Source organism: Diabrotica undecimpunctata, chromosome 3 (assembly GCF_040954645.1).
Source record: "Diabrotica undecimpunctata isolate CICGRU chromosome 3, icDiaUnde3, whole genome shotgun sequence".
Taxonomy (NCBI): domain Eukaryota; kingdom Metazoa; phylum Arthropoda; class Insecta; order Coleoptera; family Chrysomelidae; genus Diabrotica; species Diabrotica undecimpunctata.
The window spans coordinates 50,553,111-50,565,251 of record NC_092805.1 but is presented as its reverse complement, the minus strand read 5'-3'; the positions used below and the strand labels follow the sequence as shown (position 1 = coordinate 50,565,251).

Below are 12,141 nucleotides of genomic sequence, written 5' to 3'. Positions count from 1 at the left end.
TCTTTGTGATCTAATTCACCTCCACATTTGTTTTCATAGACCATGGAAGTCGTTTTCCATCCGTTTTGGAAAAGGTTTCTTAGTATTGGTTTTTCACTTGTCTCATCAAGGTCAACGTTTTGTTTTTAATTTTTTTTTGGTATTCAGCGTACGATGTTGGTATCTTCACAGCTGGTATTTAAAGTAAGCACGTTTCTTTTCCTTTTAAAAATTTTTTTGTTAAAATCCTTTATAAAAGGTATATAAAATTAAAAAACCCAAACGGGCTATGTCATGAAGACAAAACGTTTTCGGAATCCATATTCCATCATCAGTGTCTAGGTGTACATGTTTTGAGCCACTAAATATCTGGATAGACACTGATGATGGAATATGGATTCCGAAAACGTTTTGTCTTCATGACATAGCCCGTTTGGGTTGTTTAATTTTATATACCTTTTATAAAGGATTTTAATAAAAAATTTTTGTGATACTTGGTATACAGCCAGCTACAGGAACTTAGTTTCCTTGTGGATCTTTTCCTTTTATTTTTATTTAACTTCTGGACAGAACCGTCCTTCCTTATTGTTCTATTGATGTTGCTATGAACTGTTCTTGTGTCATAAGCTTCACACACCGTATTCCGTCTTCTTCCATTATTGGCATTGCTTTAATTTTTTCTTAAAATCTCTTTTCATAAAGCTCTTTTATTGTAGTGACCTATAATTTCCTTACATTTTTTTGCTTCAACCAGTGGTTTTTATCTTTAAATGGCCACTACCGACATAAGCTGAGTTTAGTGTTCTGAGATCTACAACTTGAAGTGGAAAAATGATAAATTTATATTAAGTTTATACTTTTTATTAACGAATTGATGAGCTTTCTGCTCCATCGTATCTCATTTTTAACTGCTTCTACTCCAAATCCTCGTGGAGGTGCTTGTTATTCCTTTATTTTCCATTTGATTATATTCCATGCACGCTGAATTTGATTGAGATTGTGAAAGTTAAGCCAGAGCCAATTGAATCATCATTAACAATATAAGGTATGCCGATGTCACCGTAGTATTAGCAGAAACAGAAGACCAACTAAATATATTGATGAACATATTATCAGAAGAACGTCACAGGCTGGGCTTGGACATTAACTTTTCCAAAACCAAAATTCTGGTATTCCACAAAAACCCCCATGAACAAGTTACACCTAACATACAAATAAATGGTATCACCCTTCAGAGTTCCCAAAGCTTCATATACCTGGGCAGAGAACTAAATAGTCAACTAGACCACTCAAAAGAAATTAGAAGACGCATTGTAATAGCAAGATCTGGTTTCATGAATATGCGTAAAATGCTCTGTAACCCCAAGCTATCAGTCTCAATAAGATTGAGAACACTAAAGTGTTATGTGTGGTCTCTATTACTATATGGCTGTGAGACCTGGACATTAAAACAGTATGACGTCAACAAATTAAATTCATTTGAAATGTGGATGTACCGCCGAATGCTAAGAATAAGCTGGACCAGCAGAACTACGAATGAAGAAGTACTGAGAGCAATGAACACACGCCCTCATCTGGTCAATACTATCAAAATTAGAAAGACGTCATATCTACGATACATAATGCGCCATAATGAATTTGAGAAGCTCCAAGTAATATTAGAAGGCAAGATTGAAGGTAAAAGGGGCATTGGACGAAAGAAAAAATCTTGGCTACGAAACATCAGAGATTGAACCCACACAAAAGGAAATGAATTAATTCATCAAGCCCAGAATAGAGAGAAATTTGCCATATTGATCGCCAACCTCAACAGAGAAGGCACTTGGGAGGAGGAGGTCAAAGTTAAGAAGCTATTTTAGTGTTTGGATTTTTTCGGGTTCTAAAAAATCTGCCACTTGTCTCAGTGTTTAGGGTTATTGTAACAAAACAATAAATTTTGTGCTCACAATATTATGCCCCAGTTCTATTATAACTAAAAAGAGTATCAAGACAAATTTGAAATTATTTGTGTTAAACTCGATATTCCTTCCCGATTGATGAGCTTCTACTAAAACGTGTTAAAATGCGCACAATCTTGTATTAATCTGAGAGCAAATATATCAGCTGTTGAATTTCTCAAAATGGTAAATAGATGAAAAATAAGCAATATTCAAATTTTAATTTTCTAGTCTGTAAGAAAGTAACGATTAACATTTATGAAAAGAAAAGTTTCACGAACTACTTCTGTTGAAAAATACAAAGATCGTCAAAGTATTGGTATTAACATTGGCAATCAGGTCATGAAGATCTGGAAGGCTCTTTAAATACGAAACAGAAATTTATTTACCATTTATCCATAAATTGTAGCACATATGTTTAAATATTTTTGAAATTTACTTGTCAAAAGTGTATTGACACGCATTATTCAATTAGTGAAGTTGATAGTGTAATAAAAAAAACTAGTATAAGTATTTTTAAAAATTGTATAAAACTTTTATAAATATCCTTCATGAATAATAAAAATAATAAAAACTATAATTTAAGAAATGATGACTAATAACTATTCCTTTTGGAATCATACTGTACAAATTTTAATTATTATTAAACTAAATGTCGCTAACAATTAGTGAGATGAGTTAACATTAGGTTAAGTTTGCTAAATAAAAAAGTAATTTGCTAGTTTATTTCATAGTTGTTTAAAAATAATGCATTATTTACAGTTAGCCTATATTTTCCATGTCGTCATAACATATTAACAATTAAAAGTCGAGTGACACTCGACACTGAGGAGTAAGCAGATTAAGACCTCAGTGCCGTTTGACGGTTCTTGTATTTCTACAGAACGCGATACTGGTACTTCACGAGTGAGGGGAGTAGGCAGACTGAGTCCCCGAATTTGAACGGAACCTTGAAAATCGCTCCAAAATGGGTGCCGAAACGTCGAGTATTAAATTGTCAACGCGGTTCTTCTCTATTCCCAACAACTTACTAATTTTCATTTACCTGACCCCGGAAATTTATCCGAATATATATATATATATATATATATATATATATATATATATATATATATATATATATATATATATATATATATATATATATATATATATATATATATATATATATATATATATATTTATCCGAATATATATATCATCATCATCATCATCATCCAGCCCCGTTTTCACATCCATTGTTGGATATAGGCCTCCTCCAAACGTCTCCAGTTCTCTCTATCTCTAGCTGCTGCAATCCAGTTTGTTTCTATTCTCCTTAGGTCGTCGGTCCATCGGGTGGGTGGTCTGCCTCGACTTCGCTTGTCGGCATTATTCGAAGTCGAAGTCGAATATATATATATATTTATATATATATATATATATATATATATATATATATATTATTGTGATATTTAGAGTCTTGGTGCGTCAAGCAATAATTAGCTAATTAATTTTTTTGATTAATTAAAATTATTTAAATGATATGATTATGACTCTATCACAATTTTTAATTCTTTTATCTCAGGGTTAAATTCGTGCTTCAATATCTATGCTATTACATGTGAAAGGTAAGGTCCAGAGAATACCAGAATAATAAAAAACACATATGATCTAACACTATATATATTGAAAAAAAATAATGAAATAATTCACACTCAAAAGTTTTCAATAAACAAATCTCATATAAGGATTCTCAAAATTTTGTTCTCCGTACGTGAACAATCAAAATTAATGGTACAAACAATATTAATTGAAAACTCAAAATCCCAAACTATTCTAACTCTCCTAATCAAAATACACTCGCGATCATAAAATCCGGGTCATCTTGAAAATTTCAAGTTTCTTCAATATTTTTGCCTCTGGTACAGTAATAACCTTTTTTTGGCTAATGTATTTTTTATTTGTTATCAATGTTTGTTTTGAAAAAAAAAAATGGGTTTTTATTGTTTTTATTGGAAAAAACAGAAAACAAATCAAATTGTTGATAAAACAGACATACGAAAAAATATGGAAAATACATAACGTGGTAAAAAAATCAGTGAAATTTCAATGACCAATATCGTGTATTGCCTCCCCTTGCTCTAATAACCTCTTGCAGACGACGGGGCATACTCTCAATTTTTCTCCGGATTACATGTTGTGGTATGTTATTCCACTCACTCTCTAGCAGATCCTTAAGCTCCTGTGCGTTGTTAGGAGGAGGTGTATGGGATTGAATACGTTTTTTCAAATCATCCCAGAGATGTTCGATGGGATTCAGATCCGGAGACCTAGCTGGCCAGGCTACCCTCGTAATTCCAACTTCGTCCAAGCATTACATACTGATCCTGGCAACGTGCGATCGCATATTGTCCTGCATAAAAACGGCGTTTTCTCCAAGCCCTGCCATATTGGGCATAACATGTTCTTCCGGAATCTCCGTAATGTACCTTCGTGCAGTTAGGGACCCATTTTCGATGAAGGGTAATTCTGTGTGAAAGTCGGAAGATATACCTCCCCAAGCCATGACCCGAGCCTCCACCAAATGGCATTCTTGGAGCAATGCAAGCTTGTGAAAATCGTTCACCGGTTCTCCTCCAAACTCTTACACGTCCATCGGATCCAGTTAGGCAGAAACGGGATTCATCTGAGAATAACACTTTGCTACAATCGTTAATTCCCCAACACGCGTATTGTCGAGCAAAAGCTAGTCTTGCAACTCGAGGCACCCGGTGAAGTGGCGGTCCTCTAGCCATTACCCGAGAAGATAGTCAAGAAGAACGAAGTCTTCTTCTGACTGTTGCAACAATAAAATTGCGATTTCGTACTTCCTCTAGACGATTTTGATGCATAACCGCTGTTGAGGTCCGGTTTCGTAAAGATTGAAACACACGGAAACGGTCATCTAGTGCCGTGGTCGTTGTTCTTCGTCCAGAGCCAGGTCGCCTGGTTGGCAAACTTGCCTCCTGAAAGCGTTGAAGCACTCGTTGAACCGTAGAAAGGCTTACGCCAACAGTTCTTGCGACTTGCCGTTGAGTGTGACCGTCTTCCACAAGTGCAACAATTTGTTGCCGTTTCAACAGTCAAAGGCATTTTTGTCACAAAATAAACACTAATAATGGCACTAATAAACACTAATGGTGGCAATAATAAACGTTTGTCCGTTGCATTTGAACAGAAAGTCGAAGCACAAACGAGACATTTAAAACAAGCGGAGTTACAGGTAGCGTTCATTTTGGGAAGTGTGCACTTTACCGCGAAATTGGCTTTATTGGAATTCTTTGTTACAAAGGAAACCGCAACAATTCTCAGAAACATGCATTAGTTTGTATTTGTAATATTATTATTTACGATAAAACTCGTTAAAAATGAAATATCGGTGATTTTCAAGGTGACCCGGATTTTATGATCGCGAGTGTATTTATATCCTTTCTAAATTACGTATAAAAATTGTGTTATCAATAAAAGAAAAAAAACTGCAGAAAACAAAAATATCTCTCTCTGATGATGAGTGGTCCAAATCCTTGTTCCTTGTAGACTGTATTATCTCCTCTCAACCGCTCCCTATGTAATCAGCAATCTTACAACAGATTGTTGCAAGTATATCGTCCTTAATGATCTCCTTCAAAAGCAACAATCATTCAAATTATGATAGCCTTTCTCCTCTCGATAAACTGAATCTCTTGTTGGCCCGAGTGAAAAATGACTCTTGGAATATCTTCTCTTTACGATAAACTGAATCTCTCGTTGGCCTGAACAGTGACTCTTGGAATATAAGTAGGAAAATATGACTTACAATATTTTGCTGCTTCAGCTTCTGTCAGATACACTAACTCCACAAAAACTCACTAACATTCAACACTACTGCTTGCTACTTCTTGGGAACCACCAGAGAACAATCACTGTTCGTCTTACAGACTTGGAAAACCAACTGATTATCTTTTCTCTCTCCTCAATCTCGCTAAACTTTTTCCTACATACTTATCCCACCTTTTTCAATCTCCACCAATCAAAACTCGTCACAATTCCCCCATTTTTTCATTTCGATAACAAACAAATTTTTACCTATAATTATAAAATTTCCTAAAACTTATTTACAAATAATATTTTCTATAATTCTTAAAACTAACAAAAACCTCTTTCTAAAATCTCTTCTATTTGTCTCTAATCACTGCATTAATGTATTTTGGAAAACCCCGTTCAATTGTCTTTGGATTTCACTTAAAATTATGCGGGTCACTCAAGTATAACAAAGAAATAATTTATGCAAAGCTTACATTTTGTTTAGTACAGGTAATCCAAGAATTTAATAACTTTCCTTCTTCGAAATGTTTGTTGGATATTATCCTACTTATCTGAATTATTTTAATGTTTTTGAACTTTGAAATATTTTTAAACAAACCAATATTTTTCTCGATTTTACATATCATAACAATATATATATATATATATATTAACAGTTATTATTTCGACCAAAAAATAATTTATAAATAAGTAGGAATCATCAGGTAAATCAGGAACAGAAATCAAATGTCAACAGTTTTTGCTGTCAGAAAAATAAATAGGTACTTTATTTATGTTATCATTGTATTATAAGTATGATAAAGTAGGAGTATTAAATCTATTAAAGTATTGAGAGTATTAATTTGAAATTATGAATAACAAATTAACAAAAAAAAATAAATAAATCGATTTAAAACATACATTGTATGCATAACATTGCTCATGTTCAGAGCAATCTCGACAAATTGCAAACTTAGTTCAATATTACACTACTTGGTTCTATATTACAATATGGTCTGTCTGGGGTAGCCGCCATAAGCAGGATCGAGAGCTATATATTCATATGTAGAAGGAGATGGGCGGTGACTTTCGTCGTCGATATAATAAATGCGTTTAATAGTACTAGCTAGAAAATTATCGTCAGACTACTGGTCGACTTGGGGATATTCCATTACCTGCAGAACTTGGCCAGGGACTGCTTCACAGATAGATATACTTATTAACATTGCGAGAGGTTACTTTATAAAGAACACGAAGGAGGACCCAGAGCTTCATTCTGGGGCCATTGCTTTGGAATGTTCTGTACGAAGAGATTTTGGAGACCGACCTGGGTATTGGTGTACAGGGAGTGAGATATGCAGCTGGCCTGTGGTGCTGGTGAAGCACAATAAAAACTGGTCAATCATGCATAAAGGCAACCGAGCCCTTAACAAAGTAAAGACGTGGATAGGAAGCAGGGATCTCATACTAGCGTCCGAGAAAACTGAATCTATGATCCTCAAGGATCTGAGTGTCAGAGACCATATAGTTGTTGTCTTAAAAGGAGAAAGGGTGTTACTTGCCAAAAAAGTGAAGTAATTAAGAGTATTTCTATATACGAGGTGAACTTTTGGTAAGCACGTTAAATATGTGTCGTTCGTGAGAGAACCGCGGTGCTGACAATGATTATGCCCAACGTCGGAGGACCGAAAGAAGAATTTCAATGGAAGTGGTCTACTCAAATGTATATGCGTCAGGGGTATGGCTACAAGTGCTTAACATCATGAAATATATGAGAATGCTAGATAAAGCCCCAAGAAAAGTAATATTAACGGTAGCACGTGCATACAGAACAACATTAACGATGGCCACACAAGTGATCGGGAGTGTTACCTATCCACCTGATGGTGAAAGTAAGACGGAAGCCTATAGATCAACAGGTGAAAATATTAGCTAGGAATAACAGCATAACGGAGTGGCAGAAAGAATGGAAAAATGAGCATAGGACTGCTTGGACGAGGATATAATTCCAAATACCGCAAGATGAAATGTGGTGATGGAGACACTAGATTATTTTTTCACACAATTCCTAATAGGGCACGGCTTTTTCATGGCCTATCTGGAAAGGATAGGGAAGGTTGTAACTGGAAACTGCACAAACTATGGAGTAGCTGACACCGCCGAGTACTGTGTATTCGAGTGCAGAATGTTCAATGAGAACAGAAACTAATTACACACGAAGGTAGTTAGAGTAAGTGCAAATACTAGATATAATGCAGGTAGCAACGAGGGAAAAAACTGATAATACTAAGAGTCACCATCTAAAATAAGTTTTTCAAATGTTGTTGAACTGTTGAGAGCTTTTGGCTTACAATCTGCACTTCTATTATTTTCATTCGAAGAAGTCATTTCGACTCACGAATCTCAAACCAACTAACGCATATGGTGCCCAACTTCATACTTCACACAATATTAATCATAAAGAGTAATCTAATTTAACGATTTACAGGAGATTTGAATAAGGGAATAGAGAAGACGAATACTTGGGTGGGAAGGATGGAAAAATGTATTGAGGCAGACCAGGGCTCAGGAAAGGCTGTAGCGCCAATTGATGATGATGAGTTATCAAATTAAATCTATTTTATAAACAAGACAAAATGTAAAACCAGACAAATTTGTCTTTAATTTAGGATTATAAATTGAGTCTACATCATTATTCGCCTGGAACCATATGCAGACGTTCGCATTCGACGCATAGTATCAGTTTATTATCTTATTAAATTGATAAAACTTGAAAACAAAATATTAACTTACTTTGAAAATTATTTTAAACGTACCACTAGGCAAGCAATTGAATGATGATAAAATTAAGTTGGCGCTACATGGTGCCACGCGGCTATTTAAAAATTACAGTAATAAAATCAGATCAAGCGAATAGAGCTATCAGAATCGCAGGTTGTCTGAAAGAAACAATATGGAGAAATAAAAATATTGAAAAATGAAAGGCAGAATTTACAAAGCAGTCATCAGATCAATAATGAAATGACATATGCCGCAGAAACACGACCTAACACAGAGAGGACAAAAAGTATGTTAGAAACAGCAGAGATGAAAACACTTGAAAAATTGATAGTAAAATCCGTAGATGCAAGGTGGAGAACATCAAGGACTTGATAAGAAATAGAAGATTAGAATGGAATGATCATATATGCCGAATAACAAAAAATAGGGTAGTAAAGACCACAAAAGACGGTTCTCCAATAGGAAGACGATCGGTAGGAAAACCGCGAAAACGATGGAACGACAAATTACTGGAGGTACATTGAAAAACAGACGGAGCCATGTCTACATAAAAAGAAAAAGAAAAAGAAGTAATAAAATTAAGACCGTTACTTCTAATAATAATTCTGGGTAAATTGAAGATTGAAGATCAACGAGCTCTTATGAAGATTTGTAATAAATCCAAACGTCCGCGTCCGAACATAAATTACTGAATCCAATAGTTCCCATTCTCATGGATTAAATATTATTTTGCTATAAATTTCTTTTGTGAGCTACCTGAACGTTTTCGAAAATTTTAAATTATCTTCATATATCTGGATCAAGTTTCCAAAATATAATAAATTGAATTAAAAAAAAAATCAAAACAGGGTTATTTATCTAAAAACTATTAGATAAATAATAAATTAATAAAATATGGATTACTCAACTATTAAAAAAAAAACAATATTTTTTACAATATGTAGCTACAAATTTACAAATAAAAATTTGTACAGGAAAGACTAATTTTGGTCATATTAATTCAAAGTTTTAAAGACTTCTTACACTTTATTATCTACAATTGGTAGGATCTTATATACAATTGGTAATTGTTAATAAGATATTTATCTAATGTAATTTTTTTAGGCCAGTAATGCGTGGTGACTCTAATCACTTTATAATGGACCATCCTGTAGAAGCAATTTTCGCATTAAAGCGAATATTTATCTATAGGTACCTATATTATTTGTAAGCAAAAAGGAAGAGCAAAATAATATAAATAGCGTAAACATGCGCTAGCAATCGAAAATATTTCTATTAATAAATTTTTTTGGCAAATATTCAGTAAAATATCATTAATGAAATCCAAGAAATACTTTAGATAATTTTTATATTTATCTTTTAACATACTTTCGAAAATTGTTTTCAATTAAAGTCTAATTTTTTAAGTCCCATTTCCATAAATATCCCCTAATAGTCTAAAATTATCGTAAAGCCACTAAATCCCGAAAAAAATCATTTACTCACGTTTTCTGGCTTCTGCCACTTTTTCCGCAGCCCTTTTCTCAGCCACGAGCAGCTGTTGTATCCCTTGACTTTGGCTGGCCATATTTTATCTAAGGACGACTGGTTCTTAGGTGCAACTTCTTAACACTAAATTAACGAAAAATGCCTTCAATTGCTCTAAATTGTTGTGAAAAAGCGCGGCCAGAACGCTAGGACGGAAATTTAATTTTAAAATAGACCAATTTAAGAATGTAATGTTGGTTGCATACCATCAACGAACCGAATTTTATTTCTTTGTAAATAATTATTTTTTATACATCTACACTAAATGTGCACAAAAGTAAAAAATTAATATTTTAAAATTATGTATAAGTCATAGAACTTATAAAAATAAGAAAAATTAATCTAATAACAGTAAAAACAAAAGTAGAATATTTGTAGATGTACCTAACTACTTAATCATTTTTAGTAAAACATTTTTAATTAAACTTTTGGAGAGATTTTTCTTATTTTTTTTACTTTTCAACCTAATGCAATTATTACTTATACTATCATCATACACCGAAATTACGATGCGGATACAAAGGTTTAAGGACTGTCGTCGAAGAAAGTAGATATTAAATTTAGTTAAAGCATTCCCAGCTATTGCTACTCGTATCTTCACTTTTGCTTTTCATACGCAGTCCATTTACTATTTGAGGTAGTCCCGAGATATAAATTTCTCAATTGTAGGAACATAAATGTGGAAAGTGTATGTTGATTATATTATCATCTTTACTTTTAACTTAATTTTTGCAATGTTATTATTAAGAGCTCGTTTATTACTCCTCGCCGACTCTATGATTAGTAGAAGAGATGTACTACCATATGAGAGGTATAGTTTCAAAGTGTACAATCTCCATATTTCAGAAAAAATGAGTTAGATGTCGCATTACGTTAAGTTTCTAGTCCTGAATCGAAACAATAGAAAATCTCTTTTCAAAATAGTCATTCTCCAATAAATTTTGAGGGCAGAAAATTAGACTTCAATTCAAAACGTACAATCTCCAGTGATATTTAATTTTCAAACTGTACAATCTCCTATCCAATATTTAAAATCAAAGAGTACAATCTCCAATGGGCTTTTCTTGTTTATAGTGGCGAATATTTCAAAGCGTGCAATATCCTGTTCGGACTTGTCAACAAATCTTGCGCTAAAAACGTTCTGTTTTTACGTTATACATAATGTTAGTGTTAGTTGCATGTGATTTGTGAAGCAGCACAGTTTGTTTATTAAAGTAGTATCATATTTTTTGAATTCTTAAAGTAATAAATCGTGTAATGGAGGTAAATGTTACTCCTGTAGCTAGTAATAAAGTACGAAAAAGGCAACGTATTACCACATCATGAAAAAGAAGTCAGCAAAAAAAAAATTGAGGTAAGTTTCATCAAAGGATTTTGTATATCTTTGTATAAACATGGATTTTATTTTAGGTATAGTCCACATTCGCTCCCAATTTATCCGAAATGTGGACACAAAAGTGGTGCTTTTCAATGTACGTTACTACAAATAAACGAAATAATACGTTTCCACTCTAAATTTTATGGGACGAAGGAGAAAACATTTCAAGATAATTTTTTGCTGAAACATTGCAAAACAGTTCCAATACAGCGTAAACGCCCCAAAAATTCGCAACATGTTGCAAAAACATTTCAAACACGATTTTATATTCTGACTAACGAAAACAGAATGTTGGCTGTGTGTAAGAAAGCTTTCATGGAAGTTTTGGGTATAACAAGGAGACGACTTGATACAGTTATAAAAAATTTCTATAGAACTTCCCTTCCTGCAATGGAAAATCGAGGTGGCGATAGAAAGCTGGAAAAGTACATGTTGAGAAAAAATGCTGTTATGGATTTTATTAACAAATTCCGCGTAACTGAATCTCATTATTGCCGAGGACAAAGCCAATGGTTATATCTGGATTCTTCTTTGAATATAAAGTCGATGTGGAAAATGTACTTAAAAGAAAATGAAAACCTTCCAGTAAAAGAAAGCTATTTCAGGAAAAATTTTAGTACACAATATAACCTTGGTTTTGGTTCTCCTAGAACCGATGCATATTCGACAAGCTTACAATTGACAGAAAATAAAAGCGTGCCATCATAACGACATGAAAGCCAACTTAATCATCCA

General features: G+C 33.5%; 1 protein-coding gene across 1 annotated transcript in view; it reads right to left on the bottom strand.

The window, feature by feature from the left end:
- Nucleotides 1-10,191, bottom strand: part of LOC140436781 (V-type proton ATPase subunit G-like) — a 33,011-nt gene extending 22,820 nt beyond the window's left edge. Inside the window, exon 1 of the mRNA XM_072525868.1 lies at nucleotides 9,987-10,191. Coding sequence (XP_072381969.1) covers nucleotides 9,987-10,068 — 82 coding nt within the window. The 5' untranslated portion in view covers nucleotides 10,069-10,191. The remainder of the gene's footprint in view (nucleotides 1-9,986) is intronic.
- Nucleotides 10,192-12,141: the final 1,950 nt, after the last annotated feature.